Raw genomic sequence first — 26,697 nt, 5'->3', positions numbered from 1 at the left:
TACAGTATCTGTCTGCGGTCACTATAGATGAGGCTGGGGCCACACGGGGCACTACTGCGATGCTCGCATGAGACTCGGCTCGTGCTGGCAGCACAGCAGGAGCGGAGTGTCATACGAGTGTGCCTGCATCTGAGGTCCGATCATGTGAGCAGACCTCAGCTGCGGGGGGCGGGCTGGCTCTGAGGAGGGGAGGGAGGGATTTCTCTCCCTCTCTTCTCCGTAGTCGGCTATTGCCATTCTCGCACTGCACTGGCAGTACACCGGTGTACTGCGAGTGCAGTGCGATTTTTCTCACTCCATTCACTTGAATGGGTGCGAGAGAGAGTCTCACATTACAGTTGCAGCATGCTGCGATTGTTTTCTCTGTCCGATTAGGGCTGAGAAAATAATAGCTCATGGGTGCTGACACACAGGCTAGAATTGGTCCGAGGGGAATGCGATGTTTTATCGCACTCCACTCGCACCGATTTTCTCGCCGTGTGGCTTAGGCCTGAGAGCTGTTGTGGTCCAGAAGCTCCAGAGAACGTCCAGCCAGCGCCGGTAACAGCTGATATTTGGGTACCAGGTGGCCATTAATGACATTTATTATTTATTATTCAACTCCCCACTTTTGTGTCAAGTACGGGCATGTTTACTAAAGTGGAGACTGAAGAACATTTTAACTTGGTGGCACTGTGAAGGCCCCATCACACTAAGCAACATCGCTAGCAACATCGCTGCTGATGGACAACTTTTGTGATGTTGCTGTGTGTGACATCCAGCAACAACCTGGCCCCTGCTGTGAGGTCGCTGGTTGTTGCTGAATGTCCTGGGCCATTTTTTAGTTGTTGCTGTCCCGCTGTGAAGCACAGATCGCTGTGTGTGACAGCGAGACAGCAACAACTAAATGTGCAGGCAGCAGGAGCCGGCTTCTGCGGACACTGGTAACCACGGTAAACATCGGGTAACCAAGAAGCCCTGTCCTTGGTTACCCGATATTTAGCTTCGTTACCCGCCTCCGCCGCTCTCACACTGTCAGTGCCGACTCCTGCTCCCTGCACGTGTAGCAGAGTACACATCGGGTAATTAACCCGATGTGCACTGTGGCTAGGAGAGCAGGGAGCCAGCGCTAAGCAGTGTGCGCTGCTCCCTGCTCTCTGCACGTGTAGCTGCATTACACATCAGGTAATTAACCTGATGTGTATTGTAGCTAAGAGCAGGGAGCCAGCGCTAAGCGGCGTGCGCTGGTAACCAAGGTAAATATCGGGTTGGTTACCCGATATTTACCTTAGTTACCAAGCGCAGCATCTTCCACGCGTCGCTGAGGGCTGGTCACTGGTTGCTGGTGGGATCGCTGGAGCGTTGCTTAGTGTGACCTCTCACCAGCGACCTCCTAGCAACTTACCAGCGATCCCTATCAGGTTGTATCGTTGTTGGGATCGCTGGTAAGTTGTTTAGTGTGACGGTACCTTGAAACCTACATTACACTACTGGGATACTAGGAGTACGGCTCTCCCTTATACATGTGCCCCTCTTATGTCCTGTTTAATGACGTGTCTGATCATACAGGAATATGATCTGATAATACCACATTTCATGGGGAGGAAGTAAAAAAATATGGATATTACAGTAGGGGAGCACAAGTTGGTCTCTTTTGAGGTAAAACGCTTTTTATAAAAACAGGCAGGGAAATGTTTTACCTCACAAAAGAATGAGCTATGATCCCATGTTCTCCTGTATGTTTTCTCTCTCGTGTCCTCCCCGTCACAGGACATGTGGTATAATCATACCAAGTCCCCGTACGGTCAGATGATCAGATCATTTGCCTGGATGGTCAGACACGGCCATTACACAGTACCTAGCAGGGATACATACAGTATGTAAGATAATCTCCGCACAGGAACATTTTTTTATTTTTTTTTTTTTTTAATTTTTAAACCCATCCAATTGTGGAAATTATTTCTCCAAGATCTATTGATGACCATCAACTTTAAAGCAGTTTGTCCACAAAGTTAATTTTAACGCCTTCACGTCATGTCGTAAACTTGTCATATGTCGTGTCCCTGCCTTTGATGCAGGCTTGTACACTGAGCTTGCTTTTTGTCCCTGCACATGATTGCTGATCTAATCAGCTATTCTGTGCCTCTAACAGCCTTGGGCAGACCAGAGATCCACCCGCGGATGTTAAACTCTGCTGGCAATCTCTGGCAGCAGGATTTAACACGTTGGCGGGGAACACATCATTCCATGCTCCCATAGGCGGCCCCGTGATGTGATCGCAGAACACTGGTGGGGTGTCGTGACTGCTAGGGCTCATCTGATGCTTCTTGTGAATGCCGGCTGAGAGCCAGCGTTCATGGGAGATCATCATCATTTCTGCTGTACGGTGCTTGTGCTGTGCAAAGCAGGGCATCAGCATCAATCTGTTGAACACAGCTTCAAGTTCCGGGGACTAATAAATACAATAAAAAGTGGAAATGTTTTTTTAATAAAACCTTGAGTGATGCATGTATTTCTGATGTGACTGCTAATGTTCTGACACTTTTGACCATTTTACTACATTGACAATCTAATTTTAGTATAACGGACAAATTAAAACCTCTTCCAAGCTAAGCGACAGGTCATTGCTGTACTGTAATGTTTGCCAAGAGTAGGCACCAAGCCTCCATTTACAGGAGGCTGTGATTTCTTCTTGCTAATTTCAATGATGCTTAGCGTTGGAGGACAGCTCTTGAGGGCACTGCAACCAAGCTTGTCATTCGCAAATAAACCATGGTCATCCAGATAGCGGCAGCCAATGAGTGAAGTTGTTGCCGTCCTTTGATAGGCCATACACTTGAGCCAGCTATTAAAAATGAACACACTCGAGAGAGTCGGCATTAGGAACATAAACAATTAAGGGCTCTTGAGTTGTTCTGAGAGCTGCCATACAGATACAAGAGCCTTTTTCCTGACATTGTAGGCTGTGGTGTATGGTGCCAAAGAACTTGGACAATTATTACTATTCTATCTGCCAGAGCTGCTTCAAGCATGAAGGATTTGGTTTATTCCTGCTTATCTTGATTTGCAGTGCAGGGTTGAATATACACATTACAGATTTGTACTCTGAATGTAAAACCACTCAAAATGCAACAGAGAAACAGAATTGCTGGTATCTGTGAAGCATTGCACTTGGCCATATTCCTGCACATCCTTGGTAACTGTCTCCTGTGCACATACCGGCCTGTTCTGTGCTTTGCATCCCCTCCACATGCACTCCGCATTTACTATTGCGGTGGTGGGCCTGTCACCAGGTATGTCTTATTAATAATAATAATAATAATAATAATAATAATAATTAAATATTTTATTTAATTTTTTTTCTCTCCATACCGTTCCAGAGAACGTTTAGTTATAATTTCCGTGGTCTATACCAAAGGGGTGTGGCTCACAGGGTGATATACAACAACCTAAGATACGCCCCCAGAGAATCCTATGAGCAACACCCCTTTGGTAATGGCCATAGAAACTAGCAGACTAAGGCTGTGCACACGCTGCGTTTTTTGACGCTGCGTTTTTGTGCGGTTTTCGCCGCTAAAAACGCACAAACGCATCTGCGGCAAAAAAACGTGGCAAACGCATGCATTTTTGCCGCGATTTGGTGCATTTTTGGCTGCGTTTTTTCTGCGTTTTTTCCAATGCATTGCATGGGGTAAAAACGCAGTAAAGAATTGACATGTCCATTTTTTTAAGCTCAAAAACGCGGCTTAAAAAAAAGTTGTGTGCGGACAGCAAAAATGAAAACTCAGACTTTGCTGGGAAAGCAAAGTCATGCAGTTTTGAGGCCAAAAACGCACCCGAAAAACGCTGCGAAAAACGCACTGTGTGAACTTGGTTAATTTCTGCAACCATATGGTAGATTTAAAAACAAAAAACAGGTGCAAAGGGTATATGCGCACATCATTTAAAGGAGTTGTCCACAACTAGGACAACCCCTTGTGATCCCACATGTTCTCCCCAGGTAAAACAATAAAGCCTATACTCTGCTCCCTGTATCGGCGCCAATCCAGTTGTGCAGCAGCTCACATGGTGGTGTGACAACACGTGAGACCCCCCCCCCCCCACCGCCCCCATCCAATCAACGCCGGCTTCCTTCACCCCAACTTTGAAAAAATGAGCAATCAACAGGAAGTGAGCGCAGAAAGGGTTCTCCTAGTAGAGGACAACCCCTCTAAGTATTGACTGGTCCTCTTTTTAATATACGGTAATTATTTTGGAAGTGTGTGTGTGTGTGTGTTAGCCCCTGACTTTTCCTGGAGTGCTCCAGACAGTTAATCTATTGCGTTCCCAGGAACCCGCTCCTACAAAATACTGATATTCATGGCAAGTCTTAACATCTGCTCTCGCTCTCTAAAGATAGGTTTTAAGATTTTTCTCAAACATGAAATGGGTAAATCTGATGATTTTTGTTCTGGATAACAGCAGTCGGGTTTTACTATTTTTTTACCTGAGGGCAAAAATCTATAGGGGTTCTCTCCTTTTCTTTGAGACTAGGTTTACAATTGGCCATGAAGTGAAGTCACTAGTTCATCTCAATGTGCTGTGAATCAGCAATACACAAATCAGAGAATATTTTCCTTACCTCTACCAGGAGCCTAAACTGTACTTCATACAGTATAGTATTGGCCATATAATGTATCCATTTCCATTATTTGAGCCATCTGGGACATTTAAAGGGTTAACCTACTAGAGGGGGACATTTTTGTTTAATCTACTACCAGGGGGTGGGAGGCATGGTGGTTTTAACCCCTTAGTGACGGAGCTAATTTTCACCTTAATGACCAGACCAAATTTTGCAATTCTGACCAGTGTCACTTTATGAGGTTATAACTCTAGAACGCTTCAACGGATCCCGGTGATTCTGAGATTGTTTTTTCGTCACATATTGGACTTCATGTTAGTACCAAATTTAGGACAATATTTTTTGCGTTTATTTATGAAAAAAATTTAATATTGGCAAAAATTTTGAAAATTTAGCAATTTTCAACTTTTGAATTTTTATACCGTTAAACCAGAGATTTCTGTGACACAAAATAGTTAATAAATAACATTTCCCACATGTCTACTTTACATCAGCACAATTTTGGAAACAAAATTTTTTTTTGTTAGGAAGTTAGAGGGGTTCAAAGTTTATCAGCGATTTCTCATTTTTACATCAAAATTTACAAAACCATTTTTTTAGGGACCACATCACATTTGAAGTGACTTTGAGAGGCCTAGATGATAGAAAATACCCAAAAGTGACACCATTCTAAAAACTGCACCCCCCAAAGTACTCAAAACCACGTTCAAGAAGTTTATTAACCCTTCAGGTGCTTCACATGAACAAAAGCAATGTGGAATGAAAAAAAGCAAAAATTAAATTTTACCTAAAAATGTTGCTCTAACCCAAATTTATTCACTTTTAGAAGAAATAACACAACAAAATGGACCCCAAAACTTGTTCCCCACTTTCTTATGAGCACGCCGATACCCCACATGTGATCAGAAACCTCTGTTTGGACAAATGGGAGGGCTCGGAACAGAAGGAGCAATATTTGAATTTTGGAAAGCAAATTTGGCTGAAATAGATTGCGGGCACCATGTTGCATTTACAGGTCCGCTAAGGTACCTAAACAGAAGAAATCCCTCACAAGTGACACCATTTTGGAAACTAGACCCCTCAAGGATTCTATCTAGGGGTATAGTGAGCATTTTAGATCCACAGGTACTTCACAGATTTTGTTAACGTTACGTTGTCATATTGAAAATTTTAATAATTTTCTCAAAAATGTTGCTTTGGCATCAATTTTCTCACTTTTTCAAGAGGTAATTCCAAAAATTTGACCTCAAGGTTTGTTAACCACTTTTTTATGAGCGCGGTGATACCTCACATGTGGTCTGAAACCTTTGTTTGGACAAATGGGAGGGCTTGGAACGAAAGGGGCAATATTTGAATTTTGGAAAGGAAATTTGGCTGAAAAAGATTGCGGGCACCATGTCACATTTGGAGGACCCCTAAGGTACCTAAACAGCAGAAACCCCGCACAAGTGACCCCATTTTGGAAACTAGGCCCCTCAAGGAATTTATCTAGATGTTTAGTGAGTACCCTGAACCCCCAGGTGCTTCACAGAATTTTATAACGTTGAGCCATGAAAAAAAAAAAATAAAATTTTACCACAAAATTGTTATTTCAACCAGGTAGCTTTTTTTTTTACAAGAGTAAAAGGAAAATATTCAGCATAACATTTATTGTGCAATTTCTCCTGAGTTTGGCGATACCTTATATGTGGTGGAAATCAACTGTTTGGGTGCACAGCAGGGCTCGGAAGGGAAGGATTGCCATTTGACTGCAAAATTGGCTGGAATCCATAGCGGACGCCAGGTTGCATTTGGAGAGCCCCTGAGGTGCCTAAACAGTGGCTGTCCCCCACAAGTGACTCCATTCTGGAAACAAGACACCTCAAGGCTTTTATCTAGGTGTATAGTGAGCAGTTTGAATCCACGAATACTTCACAGATTTTGATAAGCTTAGGTTGCCATATTGAAAATTTTCATTTTTTTCACAAAAATGTTGCTTCAGCATCAAATTTCTCACTTTTTCAAGAGACAACAACAAACCGTGGACCCAACAGGTTGTTATCCAATGTCTTATGAGCACAGGGATACCCCACATGTGGCCAAAAACCTCTGTTTGGATAAATGGGAGGGCTTGGAATGGAAGGAGCACCATTTGAATTCTGGAAAAGTTGAGAGAAATTGCGGGCACCATGTCACATTTGCAGGGCCCCTTGGGTACCTATACATTAGAAACCCCCCACAAGTGACTCCATTTTGGAAACTGGATTTTATTCAGGAGTATAGTAGCATTTTGAATCCACAGGTACTTCACAAAAATGTTGCTGTAGCAACAAATGTCTCACTGTTAGGCTCTGTGGCCATGATCCAGCGACACGGCGTCTAGTACACAGTGTCAGCCTCCTGCAGAGATGTGAGTGTTGTCCACGGGAGAACGCAGCTGCCCATGCCCACGATTTGGGTTCAGGCCGCTGTGGAGCTCTATGCTACCTGCAGAGAACACTCATCTCCGCAGCATAAATTGACATGCTGAGGCTCGGGAAGCTGCCGCCACAGGTCGGTTTATGCTGCGGAGAAGAGAAGTACATTGGGCAAGCACATTGGGCATGGGATTTCTAAAAATCCTTCCACTGTGCTTCTACTGCACAATGCAGCGTTATGGACGCAGGGAAAACACTCTGCGCCCAAAACGCTGCAAATCCCGATTGTGGGCGCACAGCCTAAAATGCTACAATGGATGAATGGATAGATGTCAAACAAATATAACGTCCCACCCCCTGCATATTCTAAGCTGGCGCCCTTTAGTGCCTTTCATGTGGCACTAAAGGGTGCCTAGCCTTGCATTTAGCCCCCCAAAAAATTAATAATTAAAATAAACGACGTGGGGTCCCCCCTATTTTTGATAGCCAGCTAGGGTAAAGCAGACAGCTGTAGCCTGCAAACCACAGCTGACAGCTTCACCTTGGCTGGTGATCAATTTGGAGGGCTCCCCAGGCATTTTTAAAAAAAAAAAAAAAAACGTGGGGTCCCCCCAAATTAGATCACCAGCCAAGGTGAAGCAGACAGCTGGGGTCTGGTATTCTCAGGGTGGGAAGAGCCATGGTTATTGGACTCTTCCCAGCCTAAAAATAGCAGGCCGCAGCCGCCCCAGAAGTGGCGCATCCATTAGATGCGCCAATCCTGGCGCTTCGCTCCAGCTCATCCCGCGCCCTGGTGCGGTGGCAGACGGGGTAATATATGGGGTTGATACCAGCTGTAATGTCACCTGGCATCAAGCCCTGGGGTTAGTGATGTCACGGCATCTGAACAGATACCCGACATCACTAACCCAGTCAAGAAATAGAAAAAAATAAAGACAAAAAAAAAATTTATTTGAAAAAAAACTCCCCGAAACATTCCTCTTTTACCAATTTATTGTAAATAAATAAATTTCGGTCGCTGTAATCCATTTTTGAGGTCCCACGCCGTCTCTGGATCTTCTAGAATATGGGGGGCACGTTCAGGGAACGTATCCCCCATTTTCTGGAAGAGCAAGCTCTCCATGAGCAGTGTGGGTGCAGTAATCTGAGAATACTGCACTCACACTGCCCCGGTCCAACCTAGGGCAGAGTGACCTGCAGTAACCTCATTCTAGAATATGAGGGGCACGCTCACAGAACGTACCCCCCATTTTCTAGAACAGCAGGCTCTCCATGTGAGGAGTGTGTCTGCAGATTACTGCACTCACCCTCCCCCGGTCCACAGTGGAGCAGCCTACTGCAGCAGCGACGTCAGCGTCCCTGCTTGCAGGGATCCAGCTGACAGCCGCTGTCTGCGCATGCGCCGCCAGCATTCAAGAGAAGGAGGCGGCGTGATCGCGGGGCCGGAGCACCAGCAGCCAGGTAACGTATGACCGGGGGCTGGGGGGGGTGACGGGGGAACCTGGGGACAACTTTCTGCCGCATGTGACGTGTCACATGCGGCAGAAAGAGTAGGATGAATGCGGCCGCCATTTTCCACGCTCCAGAGGGGGGAGGCGGCTCTGGAGAACCGGAGGGGGCTCCGGGGACCAGAGATCTCCGGTGTACCGGAGGAGGGGTCAGGGGCAGGACATTTCCCTCCGATCTGAAATGTTTGATCATTTCAGATCGGAGGGAAATGAATGCAGAGCCGACGGCGGCGGCAGTTTTCAGCGCGCGTCGGCGCCATCTTGGATTTTCCGGAGGGGGGGTAGGGGTGGTGGGGGGACTCTCCGGTACCGGGGGCTTTCGGGGCACTAGAGGATTATATTTATTTCTCATCTGACATGTTTGATCACGTCAGATGAGAAATAAATCAATTTTACCGGCCATTTTTTTTTTTTTTTAATGTTGTCGCCGGTATACGGTGTATACCGGCGATCGCATTAACGGGGTCCAAAAAAAAACACCCCGATTCATAATCTTGGGGGTCTCAGCTACCTCCGGTAGCTGAAACCCCCGAGATTTTTCGTCACTGGGGGGCGCTACAAGCTTTTTCCGGCCTGACGTCTCAAGACGTCGGAACAGAATAAGTACCCTGTTTTTCCGACGTCTTGAGACGTTAGGCCGTCGCTATGGGGTTAAAATTGTGAACCTTACTGTGTACACAGACCCATTGAGGACCTGTGGATCTTGCCTGTATAGCGGTTTCTTCTAGCTATGCCTACAGCTCACAGGAAATTCACAGTACTCCATATAGAAATACGTGCAGAAAGTACCACAGCAGCAAGGATCTATCCTGTTTACATGCTGCACCATTATGTGGGGGTAGGGGGTAATCTCCCAGCCTCTAGGCAGGAAGTCTCACTGGGCTTTCAAGATAGTGAGATAATGGAGAGCCTGACTTTGACTGAAGCCTCAATCAAAGCGCCAGAGCTTTTATTTTAAAAAAAAAAAACTTGCATACAGTATGTAATTAGATTTAAATTTTTTATTTTTTTTTTTATTTTAAGTCTGGTCAATTTTTACACCATGGTGTTTGTGGAAGTGATTGATACTTTTAAATGCAAATTTTCAATATCCAATAACTGTTTTAATAAAACATTCATTTTTTTTTTTTTTATTGATTTTTAAAATGTTTCCCTTTTTTTTTTTTCTCCCTTTTCTCCACCACAGACAGAAATTGCCAAGAGACTGAACACGATTTGTGCACAAGTCATCCCATTTCTTTCTCAGGAAGTAAGTAAAATGCTGGCTGCTAAAGTGCAATTATGCTACTTCTCTGTTTGCAAATTAGTCAGCTTTCCAATGTTAATTTTATTGCATTGCATAAGTGTGAAGAACATCTGTTCTAGTTATGGTGTGTGGAGCCCCCTGCTTCTTTACATAACAGATTGCGGGGCAGGCTATGGGAATGGAGAATCCGGGCACTTCATATATTACATAGTGCACTGTTCTAATTGCTATACAAAAGCAAATAGGAAGGAGCAGACTTGAGGAATGAGACGTGCTCCTACGGAATAAAAGACTAATGCAAAACTTTTATTTTCGGAAATAGTTTAATATAATATTAAATCATGTGTTGTGGGCTTACCTGCCGGATCATGTATGTATGTGTGTAGATAGATTAATATGAAAGTGTGTGTGTGTGTGTGTGTGTGTTTGTGTGTATATATAGATAGATATAGATATAGATATATAATTTATATTTTCATATTAATCTATGTATGTGTATATATACATAGATTAATATGAAAATATAAATATGTATCTACACACATAATAATGTAATATTTTTCATTACACATATATGTATATATATGTGTGTGTATGTATGTATGTGTGTATATATATATATATATGTATATATATATATATATATATATATATATATAATGTGTGTGTGTATATACATGTATGTGTATATGTATAATTATATATATATATATATATATATATATATATAATTATACATATACACATACACACATATATATACACATGTACATATATATTTTCATATTAATCTATCTACACACATAATGTAATATTTTTCATTACACGTGTGTGTGTATAAATATATATATACACACACACATATTGCATGTGTGTAAAATATATATATATATATATATATATATATATATATATATATATATATATATATATATACATATACACACATATATATATATATATGTGTATGTGTATATATATTTTCATATTAATCTATATGTATGTGTACATATACATAGATTAATATGAAAATATAAATATGTATCTACACACATAAAATATATATATATATATATATATATATATATATATATATATATATATATATATATATATAATAAATTTATTTATTTTCCTTTTTTTTTTTTTTTTTTTTTTTTTTTTTTAAAGATAAAGTTAGATACGCAATTTTCTCTTTTCAATGAAGGTCAGATTTTCGGCAGAAAATGCCTCTCAATTAATGACTATTATTCGTGCCTTTTTGTTTTCATGTTGTCTTTTGTTTAGTTAGTTTTTTTTATTTTTAGTTTAGTGGCAGATTTATGAAGAAAAAAAGGCTCATAGGTCACCCCTGAAGTGGTTTTATGTGCACCAGTTGCAAAATGTGCGGCTGTTCGCTCTAAAAAGTAGTAAGACCGTTTTCAGCTTTGCACAAAATTAATGCATTTCATGTGCCATATTGATGAATTTTTGCACCAAAGAACATTAGCGGAAAAAAAAGGTTAATAGAAAATTTACCTTTAAAAGAATAAGAATGCAGATAAATTATGCCATGTGTCTACTTATAAGCGTTGAGTGTTGGAGCCAAATACTGCACAGGGTGATTCTTGTTTGAAAAGAATATTATGACCATATGAAAGCTTTTAGGAAAGTGGACACCAAAAGCTTCCTATAATGTTAAGTCATCCTGTGCTCCAACCCTGGCTCCTCACTGCTCCTCTGCCGCTTTGTCTTGGCTGCAGCAGTGATTCCATGTGGATGACTCATGTCCCCACTGCCACCAATCGCTGACTACTTCGAAAGAGCTACTGAGCTTTGTGTTTGGCAGCAGCGGTGATGTGTGCTGTTAATGTCACCGCTGCAGACAACACACAGGACTTGTTGGCGGTGATGGTGTACAATTTGGCTTTAACATTACAGGTATCATTTGAAGTCCCATTCTCTAAAAGTGGGAGAACCGCCTTAAATAACACCTTTTAGTTTTAGAAAGAGGGGCACAATTACCCCCTTCACGGCAGGTTAGAAAATGCCCTTCTTGCTACAAAGTTTTTCATGTAAAATACCTGTAAAGTGATGGTGTACAATTTGGCTAAATTTTAAAGGAACATATAACCATACGGCTTGAAAAGCTTCTTATTGGGTCTCCTCACGCATTCTTGACATTACTCCCTTTTTAGTGTGATTGATGTGAATTTAATTAATTTTATTTGTTTTCTTAATTGTCTCAGTTTCTTAAATATTATTTCTGTTCCCCCTGCAGCATCAACAACAGGTGGCTCAAGCTGTAGAGCGTGCCAAACAAGTGACAATGGCAGAGCTGAATGCCATCATCGGGGTACGTGGCCTTCCAGGTCTACCTCCTACAGTGTGTATAACCAGCTTTCTTTACTCGTTTAGTATGTCATACAATGTTCTGTTTGTCTTATTGCATAGGGGCGCCTAACCTTTTTTACTTGGGGGAGGGGGGGGGGAATTCAGTGTCACTTTATTTTAAAGGGCTGTTCTGGTTTTTGTTATATCTGTAACATGTAGGTCCCACCTCAATTATCTCTCTGAAATATCTCTTAACCCCTGTATCTAGTGGTGAAGCAGCATACAGCCTTCACCTTTTTAGGCAGAGAATGGAGAGGTGGTGACTTTCTACTTATGTTGGCAACGCCATAGAATCCTGACAGTATGCAGTGCACTCGCTTTAGGTATTTAGAAATCTACAGTCACATAGTAACTTTTAGATGATTGGGCAGCCTTTTAAAATGACCAAGTTTGTAAGGCTGCTTTCACACATCCGGTTTTAGCAGTGCGGCTAAATCCGGCTCGAAAACCTATGCAACGGATGCGGCGAAAAAAACGCATCCTTTTGCATAAGTTTTTTTACATTTGGCCCGTCCGTTTTTTGCCGGTTGCGGCACGCTACTGAGCACGCGCAGTGCAAAAAACCGCATGCGTCGGTAGGATGCGGTTTTTGCCGCATCGCACCACAGCCGGTGTCCATAGGCATGCCTTGGAAAAAAGCGTCGCATCGGTTGGATGCGGCGCGATGCGTTTTTTTTTTCGCCGGACCAAAAAAGTGCCAGGCAACGTTCCATCCGGCCGCTGCATGGGCTAAATATGCCGCATCTGGCAAAAAATGGACCGAACGCAAAGCCATGCGGCACAATCCGGCACTAATGAAAGTCTACGCGGAAAAAACGCAACCGGCGGCAAAAAAAACAAAAACGGTTGCGTTTTTTCTGCAAAGAGCCGGATTGTGCCACATAGCAAAAACCGGATGTGTGAAAGCAGCCTAAGCCTTTTCTGTGGTGGTTCGGTTGCCTTTTTCACCAAGAGGGATGGTGTTGGAGAAGCCCTATTCTAACGATGAGTTTGGGTCTGTAAGTATAGCCCCCAAAAACTTGTAAAACCAAAATACCCCCATTTAGTTCTCCTCTTGGCTGCCGCTTTGTCTTGAACATTACCTGCCCCCCCTAAATGTGATTTACAACAAATGTTAATGAACCCCATATAGGTTGAAGGCTGCTATTGAAACTTGTGGGTAAATTGAGACTCTTCACAAAAAGGATTAGTGACCCCAGGGGTAAAATGAGTGATACAATGCGGGTGCTGTATTGTATATTATTTTGATGCATCTTTTTGAACCAAAGCAAGAACTAGATAAAGGGACTTGGGTAAGAATGAATAGTCTGCATTTGTGTGAAGGCACTCTCACGTGTGACCTAATTAAGCACAATCCTCTGATACATATTGGACCCTACACATTTGGGCTATGTGCGCACAGTGCGTTTTTCGCGGCGTTTTTGCGCGTTTTTCGGGTGCGGTTTTGGCCTCAAAACTGCAGGACTTTGCTTCCCCAGCAAAGTCTATGAGTTTTCATTTTTGCTGTCCGCACACATCTTTTTTTTTTTTACCTGCGTTTTTGAGTTAAAAAATGGACATGTCAATTCTTTCCTGCGTTTTTCTGCGTTTTCCGCCCATGCAATGCATTTGAAAAACGCAGAGATAAAAAACGCAGCAAAACGCACCAAATCGCGGCAAAAACGCATGCGTTTTTTTATGCATTTTTTCGACGCAGGTGCGTTTTTGTGCGTTTTAGCGGCCAAAAACGCACAAACGCAGCGTCAAAAAGACGCAGTGTGCGAACCTAGCCTTAGAAAGGGGATAAGTTCTAGTTAAGATGATCAATAGAACTCACAATAGTTTTTACTTTTTCTGAATACTTAAGTTAATTGACAAGACCATTAAAATCCTGACCATCAGGATGTAAAATCCACCCCCTAAGTGGGAACGGTATAATGGGCACAACCCAGGAATTAAAGAACTGTTTGAGTGAGATATCCAATGACCATAATCCACGTCTTTGTCATCTCATTTGAGGACCCCATTATGTATAGGGGACACAGTGCACGGTGTTAAAACTCCCCTTTCAATGACATGGTGCAAATTGATAGAAACTGTTGGTCAAACCCCAAGGGGCTATTTCATCAATGTCCATTTCTGAAAGGCAGAGCCGGAGTGAGCAGCTTGTCCGTGCTGATATATTTAATTGCTTGATGATGGTGTCTTGCAGGTTTTCTCCGGCTTTTTTCCCAGTCTTTCTTCCCCCTGCTTTTTAGGCTATGTTCACACTAGAAAAATGATTTTTCTTAAGAAATTTCTTAAGAAATTTCTTAAGAGTGCACCTGTGTTAAAAAACGCACCAAAAACGCACCTGCGTTTTAGGTCCGTTTTAGGTCCGTTTTAGGTCCGTTTTAGGTCCGTTTTAGGTCCGTTTTAGGTCCGTTTTTACCGCTGGTTGCTCCCTGCGTTATTGTGCCAATTATCTATGGCAAAAAACGCAGTTAGCTGCAGAAAAGAAGTGACATGCTCATTCTTTTTCTTAAGAAAATCTACTGAAAGAATTTTCTTAAGAAAAAAACGCAGTGTGTGCACAGCTAATTTTTTTTGCCATAGGTTTTGCTGGGGAATGTCTGCAGAAAGGTTACAAGAATTTCTCAAGAAATTTCTGCAGCAAAAACGGACCCAAAACGGACCCAAAACGCAGGTAAAAAACGCAGTGTGTGAACATAGCCTTAATCTGTTTATTGCTTAATTCTGCCTCGGTGAGACTGTCAATCACCCGTTATTTGTTAGGCATTAATGAATGCACTGATCCATGCATTCCTCCCTCTGTGTGAATTCAATTATTCCCGCCACATAGTCTAGAGTATTTCTGCCGGGCTTGTGGCCCCTACGCAGGCCGCGCGATGCAGCCAAATCAAGGAGCTGTCCTTTCTGATTTTATTCATGTGAGCGGCTTGAGCCGATTCAGATTACTCATTTATCAATTTATGTTAATTGCTTGTGAGAAGCTGCCCTGCTGGTCTTTATGGTTCCCTCAGACACTTTGTAATGATAATTAGACATGCTGCTGTATGGATTAACAGTGCCATAGTCCGGTGACGTCTGCAGACAATGGGACCAGTTAATCCATCTGTGCTTAAAATTACATCCCAACTGGAGACTGAAGGAAAAAAAACCCCCATAAAAACGCGGGAGGATTAGTGCTGGTAAAAGAATGAGTCTCAGCTTGAAAACTCTCCTTTCATCAGTTTCTCAATTGCAGATCTGCAGTTGGTTTGCCTGTGGTAAGCCATTGGCAGTCAATTAGGTGAAATAAACTGGGAGGGTGACCTTCATTTCCTTTTAATAGCTTTTTCCTCCCTGAAATGGGGAGCTTCAGTGGATTTTCAGCTTACGTTTTATTCAAGCCGCTTTATTACACTTGACAGCTTAGCCTTGCATAAACATTCCCTCCCCTAACCTTCTTCACTCCGCCGCCCCCTCCCCCCCAAACGCAGCTCTTCATTTACATCGCCCTCTCCCCAAATGGTGAGCTTATTTTACATCCGAGGCGCTGCGGAACAAATTTAAATCAATAGATGTAATCCTATCTGTGTGCCGGAAGATCCATTTCATTTATTCTGCATGCACACTAGTATTACTGCCATTAATGCTGGCATAGCGTAATCTTTGCCCTATTAAATATGATTTGCCAATTTGCATATGTTAAGTGATCAATAACTATACGGAGTCTCATTTTCCGGCATATGCTTTCCTTGCTTAAAGGAGCCTTTTGTGCTTCCTGCAGAGTCACAGGAGCATAAAATTGGGTTGACAATTGGCTGGACCTTTGCTCCCCTTCATTGAAAATGCAGTGTGTCAACCTGTATCCCTGGAGGGGGGGGGATGGGAGGGAGCCTTGGTCTGTCGCTAGAAGCGGCAGCTGCATTGGAAGTATGCACTGGCCGGTCTGATAGCAGCTGTCAGTATTGTTGGGCAGGCAGACTTAGCCGGCAGAACAATAGAGGGGGGGGGGCATGCTCCCGAGGAGCAGCATCTTTCACACCAGAAAAAAGAAATAGTAATTTAACGGTTTAGACACCTATTAGGAGTGTGAAAGATCATGTGTTTTCTCATGCAAATAAGTCAGACATAATTCTCCGATCAAGTTTGGCTCCGCTTCCCAGCAGCAGCCAATTTGTGATGGTGGTGGGCTAAATATTTCTGCAAGGCAATCTGCCAAGTAACCTTATTTCTTCCCCTTCCCAAGGATGTAGAGAAATATTGATCTATGCTAGGGCTTTCATATACGCCAATATTTTTTTGTTGCAAAAAAAGTGCCTTCATGGCCACAGCAAATGGGTCGCTGGCACGGAACCTTAGGCAAGCTGTGATCATTCCTTACATAATGTATTATGATTGAGCATTCTGTCAAAAGTCTGTTTGCCTGCCCCGAGCCAGCACCGGCGGATTGAGTTGTCTGTCGCCTAACAGGCTCGCTTTGCATGAGGTGATTGGCTAAAGGATTAGCAAGATGCTGGTTTATGTCGCTCCTTGGCTGTGGTTGCCAGCTATATCTAGGATTGTAGTGTGTGAAGCTTAAGAGGATGAGGTTAACCTCTTGAGGGCTTATTTGTGTGAGTATCTCGTTAATCCTTGGAAAGCCCATAAATAACTAGGTTGCATATATTGTCTTACATGCAGAATGCAATAATATATGGCAGGTGTAGTAACACTCCCCCCAAGTTTTAGGATTGACTTTTTTCCCCCCTTAAGTTGCATTGTTGAAATATTAATATCGAAGGTTCGGAAATGTTGTTGTCATCTGTTAAATTTAATCCTGGTCTGCTTTTATCTTTTCTCCAGTTTGTAATCTGTTGGCTTTAGTTTCCAATCCCTAGATTTAGTATCAGCTATCCACTGCCGACTGGTTCCAGAGTGCTGTCTCTATATTGGGTGTAGTATTACATGTGTTAAATTAAGCCCGATAATCTGCTCCCTTCCACTACTGCATAATGTGTGTAATTCTGATCAATTTTGGGGTCTTCAATTTGCATAGTATTGTTGTCTGTAGAGAAGATCACCACTTTTTCCTACTGTTCTTGATGACTTTTCTCTTTGCTTCTGGTCTATGTGGGTGGGAGGTGTAATACAGTTAAGGCCACACAGAGATAAATCTTTGGCAGATCTGTGGTTGCAGTGAAATCATGGACATATTGTTCCATTTGTACACAGCCACAAACCTGGCACTGATTGTCCACAATTTCACTGCAACCACAGATCTGCCGCAGATTTATCTCTGTGTATAATGTGGCCTTAAGTGTGGCTGTTTTGCTTGCTGTCATAGTGACACTTTTCAATAGTAATGCATTTATTTGCCTTGTTAGATATTGTACTTGGGAGGTTTGTGACAGTTAACTTGCAATTTATATATTTTATACCAAATGCGATGCTACTATTGCTTAGGAATGGTTTAAAGGTATGTGCCAATAAGTGGCAGATGTACCTGTTTTGTGCGCCTGATAGGTCAGCTGGTTCACCCAAGTTGGTAGTTTTTGTTTTTTTTTTAAATTTTGTTTTGTGTATTCATTTGCACTCATGTTCGGGTTTAGTGTATGATACCTCATTGCATACAGTGCTATTCTGTTTTTTCTAGGGGTTATATGAAAGTAGAGAACGTAAGGCCACTTTACACACAGTGACATCGCTAGCGATGTTGCTTGTGAAAGCACCCGCCCCCATCTGTTGTGCATCACGGGCAAATCGCTGCCCATGGTGCACAACATCGTTGGTCCCCGATACACATACTTGCCTGCCTAGCGACGTCGCTGTGGCCGGCGAACCGCCTCCTTTCTAAGGGGGAGGTTTGTTCGGCGTCACAGCGACGTCACTAAGCGGCTGCCCAATATAAGCAGAGGGGTGGAGATGAGCGGCCGGGACATCCCGCCCACCTCCTTCCTTCCTTCCTTCCTTCCTTCCTTCCTCCTTGCCGGCGGCCGCAGGTACGATGTTGTTCCTCGTTCCTGCGATGTGTGCTGCCGCAGGAATGATTAATAACCTGCAACAGCAACAATATTTGAGATTAGAACGACGTATCAACGATATGGTGAGTAATTTTGATCGTTAGTGGTCGTTCGTGCGTTTCACACGCAACGACGTCGCTAACGAGGCCGGATGTGCGTCACAAATTCTGTGACCCCAACGACATCTCGTTAGCGATGTTGTTGCATGTAAAGCCCCCTTTTAGTTCTTCCCCAAACAGTGATAATTTGTCCATTGGTGGCATTCGGTATTAAAACTGTACAATTCACCTGACTAGGTTTTAATTAACTGCAATATTGGATACATCTCTTAGGAAAGTGTGGTTTCTGAAGGAAAGCGGCCATATTTCTTTTAATTTTAAGTACTATGGATAAATAAACCTTTTTGAGGTTTGGATTGCATCACCACATGTTCATGACTTCTTCAGGTGTTCCATCTGAACCCTCGAAACAGGATTTGGATGTGTCCGCGATTGATATCATGAGGTCTATAGCTCTAAAGGCCACATCTCACTAAGCAACATCGCTAGTAACATCGCTGCTGTGGCACGACTTTTGTGACGCAACAGCGATGTTGCTAGCGATGTTGCTGTGTGTGACATCCAGCAACAACCTGGCCCCTGCTGTGAGGTCGCCGGTTGTTGCTGAATGTCCTGGCCCATTTTTTAGTTGTTGCTCTCCCGCTGTGAAGCACAGATCGCTGTGTGTGACAGCGAGAGAGCAACAACTAAATGTGCAGGCAGCAGGAGCCGGCTTCTGCCGACTCTGGTAACCAATGTAAATATCGGGTAACCAAGAAGCCCTTTCCTTGGTTACCCGATATTTACCTTCGTTACCAGCGTCCGCCGCTCTCATGCTGTTAGTGCCGGCTCCCTGCACACATAGCCAGACTACACTTCGGGTAATTAACCCGATGTGTACTCTGGCTAGGACTGCAGGGAGCCAGCGCTAAGCGGTGTGCGCTGGTAACCAAGGTAAATATTGGGTTGGTTACCCGATATTTACCTTTTTAGATACCAAGCGCAGCATCGCTTCCACGCATCGCTGGGGGCTGGTTGCTGGTGAGATCTGCCTCTGTGACAGCTCACCAGCAACCCGTGTAGCGACGCTCCAGCGATCCCTGCCAGGTCAGGTTGCTGGTGGGATCGCTGGAGCGTCGCTTAGTGTGACGGTACCTTAAGTTCAAAACATGCAACTTTTTCAATTCAGATTGCAGAGGTTTTTGTCTTAGGGGAGGGATGGGCCGTAACTGTGAGCTATAGTTTCCAACTTCAATGTCCGAACCCAGAGTTGCAGGTTTTGGACTCCATTTCATATGTGATGTTCGAGTCTATCCAAATCCCATTGCTTCATAAGTTCAGACAGAACCTTCAATGTAATGAACGCTTGATTGTGAACATACCCTAAGGTGTGTATGGAGTATATCGGATAGGCACAACTTACTGTTTAATACATTGTGGACAGTAGAAACTGATATCCTTTCCATCTAACGCTTGTTTTTCCTTTTTTCATTTCTGCTTGGGAAAACCGTGTGCCTGCTACGAATCTCTACAACAGCAGCAGCAATTACAAGCTCAACATTTGTCGCATAGTCATGGACCACCAGTGCCTCTAACTCCACATCCATCAGGACTCCAGCCCCCTGGGATCCCACCTCTAGGCAGCAGCGCCGGCCTCCTTGCCCTTTCTAATGCACTTGGAGGGCAATCTCACCTTGCCCTAAAAGATGACAAGAAGCATCATGATTCAGACCACCATAGAGGTGAGCGGCATGGCAAGCAGTTGTAGGATTTTTTTTTTTTTTTTGTCCTTCAAAGATTCTTTTATTACCATTTACAATTTTTTTTTTTTTTTGCCAATTATTTTTACTAAATAATCCTCAAAAGGAAAATGTATACAATGCACTCTGTAACAATGCTGTGCCATAAGTGTCTGAAAATGCCAACCTAGTCACGTATTTCATGGCGCTTAAAGATAATGAGCGATTGTAGCTCTACTTTGAGGATGAATAACGGCCGCTGCAAGTTGTATGTACGGGATGTAGTAGTCCCGATCTTTAATATTTCAGCAGTTTGTATAATCCATCTCCTAATAGACATTGTAAAATCTACAAATGTATTATCATTGTATCAAAAATCATTTTTTTTTGTTCAATTTTTATTTAAAAAAAAATTTTTTTTATGTCACAAATAGACTTTTTCAAACTGAACTGCAGCAAAAGTTACACCATATTGTCTGCAGTAAACCAGGCACAATTGCACTTTTCTAATTCTTGTTCGGTTGTCTATGAAAATGTAAATGTGATTATAAATGGATAATAAAACGCCTATAAAAAACCTTCCTTCTAATTTGTCTTATTTTCTTTTTTTTTTTTTTTTTTTTGTTTGCGTTTTGCTTCTTTACCACAATGGACTTGTCTGCATTTGTTGGTTTCCTCATGGGCAGAGAGAGAGCCAGGAACAGTAAGTAATGCACTTCATGCTTACGTGCTCAGTCGTCAAGTGTCTGCATATCAGTGGGTGGCAATTTTAAAATGGTATCGACACCAAACTAGTGGTGTTGGCTCTATAGAATGACAAGCTATACATCTTATTGGGAGCTTCTGATGGCTTTAGAATGAAACACCGAACACCATAAGACCAGGTCCGGATGGGCCCGATAGCTGCCACTTTTCAATGTCCATATTACGGCCTGAAAACCTTGACCTCTCATGGGTTCTTCTAAACTTGAGTCCAACTTGCCATAAAGTTCTAAGGCCCGCTTCACACATCCGGCATTTCGCCAGATTCGGAGCACTCCAGTACAGTGTAATACAGTACAATGACATCGCGGCAAGCTCCGGTCACATGCTCTCATGTGACCAGAGCTTGCCGCGATGCCATTGTACAGTATTAACACTGTACTGGAGTTTGCCGGCAATACGGCGAAATGCCGGATTTATGAAGCGGCCCTAAGCTTTGTCCAGTTCTGTAGAACTACTGGTACAGTATGCAATATGGCTGCCTAAAAGCACCAATTTTTGAGTCGTCTGGATAATGTTTGTCCTTGTTGGAAAAGGTGTAGAAAAATATATATTTGGGAATACACCTGCAAATTGCAAATGCATTAGAAGTCTATTGCTCTATCCTCGTTCTATTTCACTTTCCTAGATAGAAGAAACAGAAGTTCCAGGCGGCACACAATCCTTCAAGGTGCACGTGTCCAAGGAAGGCATCCACAGTATAACTAATACAAAGGACCGGCACTCCAAATCTTCTGGAATAAAATTTTTATGCTTTATTCCATCATATCATATATAGGCGTAAAAGAACGCGTTTCGGCTAGTGCTGAGCCTTTTTCACATCTAGCCGAAACGCGTTATTTTACGCCTGTATGATATGATGGAATAAAGCATAAAAATATTTCACTTTCAGAGTTAGCAAAATGTCTTAAGAAAACTTTATCAACAGATGCTGTTTGATATATATCTATATATCTATCTATATATACACATACACACAACATGGCTGCTGAGCATGTATTACAATGGCCACTCTAATATGCTACACACCAAAAAAACAAACGTACTAGTAGTTCATATCTTTGCCATTAGTGTCCCAACTGTTTTTCTGTACTTGTAATATTATGTATCTTAAATTGTATAGCACAGCTCTGGTACATATAGCGTGTATATATTGAAATACTGAAGAAACAAAAGCCCAAAGGTTAAATTTTTTTTTTTTTCCCCTCTTTAAATAATTATTAATTGGAGACTCGGCGTTTGGGTTAAAAATGGGTGAGAAAGCAAGAACAATCAGTTAAAGAAATGCACATTTAATTTATTAGATTTTGCAGGCGGTCCTTTAGAAGCTGACACTTTTATAGGTCTTTCACATCAGTGTGTTACACATTGGTATCCTTTTGAGTTGGAGAACCTTTTGTTTTCCACCATATTTCAGTCTGCCAATGCGTGAAAACTAGCGAGATAAGGTCATTTACCTATTTTTATGATGGTTGCGTCAAAAGTAAAAGGGTTGTAAACTTTTATCTGCTTTGTCCTCCTTGTAAATGACCTGGTCTCCCTTGGATATTTATATTCCCTGTGAAGCTATGGAAGAATCTGTTCAATAACAATTCATCATTGCTACAGTCTCTATGAAGTTACTGATGCTTCAGAAGACAGTTTACTTCAGTCCATTGGGTGTAAGCGGCAAAATATGGACAAGGCCTTGAAGATCAAATGAGTGCGCAATATGCTATCAGGCCTACTATATGTATTGATGTCTGATGGACAGATTTAGTATTATACCATAATCAATACAGTAGGCTGTAGTAGAATAGCGTGTTCTCGTGTCCCATGTGCCCTTGTATGGGGCACTCCCGTTTATACTTCCAGGATATTTTGTGCCCACCACAGCCGCTTTAGACCACCATACATATACATACCGATATCTGCAGGTTTGGCCTCCCTAATATCCACCATCAGATGATGGGGTAGATGATGATGATCTTGGCTGAATTAAAACTGCCAATGCTTTGTTTGGCACTGGCTCTCTTATCGAAAACATTTCTTTCTAATTGGTTGACCATTAACAAGACCAGCATAGTTTGTCAGGCCCTTTTACCCTGTTTTCAGAACACATGCCAAGTATGCGTGTACAGTGTATGAGTGTTAGGGGGAGTTGGCATTTGGCTGAAAGCTAGCTTATGTACAGGCACTCTCAGACCTTTTTAACTTTTAAATGTAACAATTCTACCTCATTAAGAGTAGTCATTATTGAAATTGCCTTTGTATTAATAACTTGCTTGACCTCTCTAATCCTCCATTAAAAGTGTGCCCTCATACAGAACATACATTTTTCAACAGGTTACTTCATTTCGCAGCTATTCACAAACTGAAAACTGTCCTTTTGTAGAGTATGGCTTCCTCCTAAAAGCAACTTTGTGTCACGTGACTGAATTGTTAAGTGAACGAAGGCCTTTAGGTTGTCAACCACAACTGGTTTAGGTGGTATTCCCATTCGGTGTACTTCTACAGAATATGTAAGGCTGTTGGGTGCGGTTCACTGAGATGGGATCCTATTCTGTCTCCAGAATGGTAGTTTTCAGCCCACTGTTCTATTGAATCTGTGTAGTCTTTTCTTTTCTTTAATTTTTTTTTTTTTTTTTTCCTCCACATCTCTCAAACTTAAACTTAATTTATGAAGGGTTTGAAAAATGGTTGGCAAGCCATAAATGATAAAAATACATCTTGATTTAGTCTATAAATTGAATTACTGTGGTTGGTCGACTGTTCATGAATATTAGTATACAAATCTTGGAATATCATTTTGCCTTTGGACTGATGAGCATTCTTGGCTTTATATGTCTTAAGATGCCGGTTTACTGATTCCAGTGAGTTCACGTTGATGTACCATACATATAGAGGAAAATGCAGTAATCAGCTGGGAAAAGCAGAGCGGTCTTGATTTTCACACTTCACAAGCTGTAATGTTTCTCTGACACCCTTTACTATAAAATGTATGGAAATGTCTTTGGTAGACTTGGGGCTGCTGACATCTTTATTAATTTTTACAACCTCATTAGTATTTTTTTCCTTTTTTAGAGTAATTCTTTGCTGGTTTCTGACAGCCTTCGAGCAACAGATAAAAGGAGAAATGGACCAGATTATTCTCACGATCTCAAAAAGAGGAAAGTGGATGATAAGGATTCAAGCCACTATGTAAGTGACTGCCATGTCCTTGCGAGGTTGAGTACTAGATGAGTCGTGGATTGTTTTTTGGGATGGTTTCCCTTATCCTAAGCCCTTTTTCTTTGTCGCTCCATTGGGAGACCCAGACAATTGGGTGTATAGCTTCTGCCTCCGGAGGCCACACAAAGTATTACACTTAAAAGTGTAAAGCCCCTCCCCTTCAGCCTATACACCCCCCGTGCCTCACGGGCTCCTCAGTTTTTATGCTTTGTGCGAAGGAGGCTGACATCCACGCATAGCTCCACATCTTAGTCAGCAGCAGCTGCTGACTAGGTCGGATGGAAGAAAAGAGGGCCCATAACAGGGCCCCCAGCATGCTCCCTTCTCACCCCACTCTGGTCGGCAGTGCTGTTAAGGTTGAGGTACCCATTGCGGGTACATAGGCAGGAGCCACATGCTGTTTTCCTTCCCCATCCCTTAATGGGCTCTGGGTGAAGTGGGATCCTAATCGGTCTCCAGGCACTGGGACCGTGCTCCCTCCGCAGCCCCTGGGGAATCTGCTGGACAGGAGCCGGGTATCGTCAGGGACAAGGCCCTGCTACTGTGAGGTACTCTGTGTCCCCTTGGGGGACCGCGCATGGAGCGCTTGTGCCATACACACTGCAGCACTGCTGGGTGTGTTAGTGCGCCGGGGACTACCGCGCCGACCGCGCTTATTTGCCGGCCGCGCTTATAACTTTAGTCCCCGGCTTTTGCGGCCTAGTATCGCATATTCCCGCCCCCAGGCCTGCCAGTCAGGGGAAGGGCGGGACGCTGCACAGGACGTCAGCGCTGGAGCATACTTTGTATACTCCTCCCCCCTCACTCAGCACAGTGGGGCATCAGATTCCCGCACTTTCTAGGGCACGCCCACGGCCCCCTCCTCCCCACAGAACGCCGGCAGCCATTCCTGTCAGCACTTCTGACACTGGAGAGGAGAGACAACACGGCTCTGGGAGGCCCAGGCAGGGAATCCGGTGATCACACAACCGCTTTGAGCGGTCGGTAAGCAGCACCTGTGGTGCTGGCCCCACTGAGTGCCGAAGTGTATATATATATATATATATATCTCTTATATGCTATACATTTACACTGTACGGTCGCACTGTTGATTTTTGGCTATATACCCTCCTGGATTGTACTCAGAGGAGACAACAGCATGTCGTCCGCAAAAAGCAAGGGTGCCAAAGCACAGGCTTACTTTGCAACCTGTACCTCATGTGCGGCTATACTACCGGCAGGTTCCACCGATCCTCATTGTGTGCAATGCTCTGCCCCTGTGGCACTTACTCAGCCGGAGCCTCTGCTACTGGTGGCCCAGGTGGAACCACCTGCTACCACTGTCCAGGTGACCGGGATGGAGTTTGCAGTATTTGCTGACAAACTGTCTGAGAGTATGAATAAATGGTCTGCTAAGATACTAGAAGCCTTACAGTCAAGACCGGTGACTCAGGCCCCGGGCACTGTTGGATCATTGACCCCAGGCCCCTCTCAGTTGGAGCAGCAAAGTGCTCCTGGGGTGACACATAGGTCCCAGGGTGAGGTCTCTGACACGGACCGCAGTCCCAGGCCGCCTAAGCGGGCTCGCTGGGAAATTCCCTTGACTTCATCACACTGTTCAGGGTCTCAGCAGGAGGACTCTCTGGATGATGAAGCGGAGGTAGCAGATCAGGATTCTGATCCTGAGGCCGCTCTCAACCTAGATACACCTGAAGGTGACGCCATAGTGAATGACCTTATAGCGACCATCAATCAGGTGTTGGATATTTCTCCCCCAGCTCCTCCAATTGAGGAGTCAGCTTCTCAGCAGGAGAAATTCCGTTTCAGGTTTCCCAAGCGTACATTGAGTACGTTTCTGGATCACTCTGACTTCAGAGAGGCAGTCCAGAAACACCGAGCTTGTCCAGATGAGCGTTTTTCCAAGCGCCTTAAGGATACACGTTATCCCTTCCCCCCCTGACGTTGTCAAGGGCTGGGCTCAGTGTCCCAAGGTGGATCCTCCAGTCTCCAGACTGGCGGCTAGATCCATAGTTGCAGTGGAAGATGGGGCTTCACTCAAAGATGCCACTGACGGTCAGATGGAGCTCTGGTTGAAATCCATCTATGAAGCTATCGGCGCGTCTTTTGCTCCAGCATTCGCAGCCGTATGGGCACTCCAAGCTATCTCAGCTTGTCATGCGCAGATTAATGCAGTCACACGTACGTCTGCTCCGCAAGTGGTGTCCTTAACCTCTCAGGCGTCGGCGTTTGCGTCCTACGCCATTAATGCTGTCCTGGACTCTGCGAGCCGTACGGCGGTAGCATCCGCCAATTCGGTGGCAGTCCGCAGGGCCATGTGGCTACGTGAATGGAAGGCAGACTCTGCTTCCAAAAGTTCTTAACCGGTTTGCCATTTTCTGGCGACCGCCTGTTTGGTGAGCGATTGGATGAAATCATTAAACAATCCAAGGGAAAGGACTCATCCTTACCCCAGTCCAAACCAAACAGACCTCAACCACGGAAGGTACAATCGAGGTTTCGGTCCTTTCGGTCCGCGGGCAGGTCTCAATTCTCCTCGTCCAAAAGGCCTCAGAAGGATCAGAGGAACTCCGATTCATGGCGGTCTAAGTCACGTCCTAAAAAGACCGCCGGAGGAACCGCTCCCAAAGCGGCCTCCTCATGACTTTCGGCCTCCTCACACCGCATCCTCGGTCGGTGGCAGGCTCTCCCGCTTTTGCGACGCCTGTCTGCCACAGGTAAAAGACCGTTGGGTGAGAGACATTCTGTCTCACGGTTACAGGATAGAGTTCAGCTCTCGTCCTCCGACTCGGTTCTTCAGAACATCTCCGCCCCCCGAGCGAGCCGATGCTCTTCTTCAGGCGGTGTGCACTCTGAAGGCAG

The 26,697-nt window shown here is 43.7% G+C and overlaps 1 protein-coding gene across 2 annotated transcripts in view; it reads left to right on the top strand.

Moving 5' to 3' along the window:
* The window catches only part of TLE1 (TLE family member 1, transcriptional corepressor), a 104,617-nt gene that overhangs the window by 33,209 nt on the left and 44,711 nt on the right, over nucleotides 1-26,697 (top strand). The window contains exons 5-9 of one of the 2 annotated variants that reach the window (XM_075318273.1): nucleotides 9,691-9,753; nucleotides 12,011-12,115; nucleotides 19,665-19,869; nucleotides 20,553-20,569; nucleotides 23,692-23,808. In XM_075318273.1, the coding sequence (XP_075174388.1) occupies nucleotides 9,691-9,753; nucleotides 12,011-12,115; nucleotides 19,665-19,869; nucleotides 20,553-20,569; nucleotides 23,692-23,808 (507 nt within the window). The remainder of the gene's footprint in view (nucleotides 1-9,690; nucleotides 9,754-12,010; nucleotides 12,116-19,664; nucleotides 19,870-20,552; nucleotides 20,570-23,691; nucleotides 23,809-26,697) is intronic. The other variant, XM_075318282.1, reaches the window with a different exon arrangement.

Source organism: Anomaloglossus baeobatrachus, chromosome 1, assembly GCF_048569485.1.
Source record: "Anomaloglossus baeobatrachus isolate aAnoBae1 chromosome 1, aAnoBae1.hap1, whole genome shotgun sequence".
In the NCBI taxonomy this organism is placed as follows: domain Eukaryota; kingdom Metazoa; phylum Chordata; class Amphibia; order Anura; family Aromobatidae; genus Anomaloglossus; species Anomaloglossus baeobatrachus.
The sequence above is the reverse complement of the archived record's forward strand: the minus strand, read 5'-3'. Positions and strand labels throughout refer to the sequence as shown.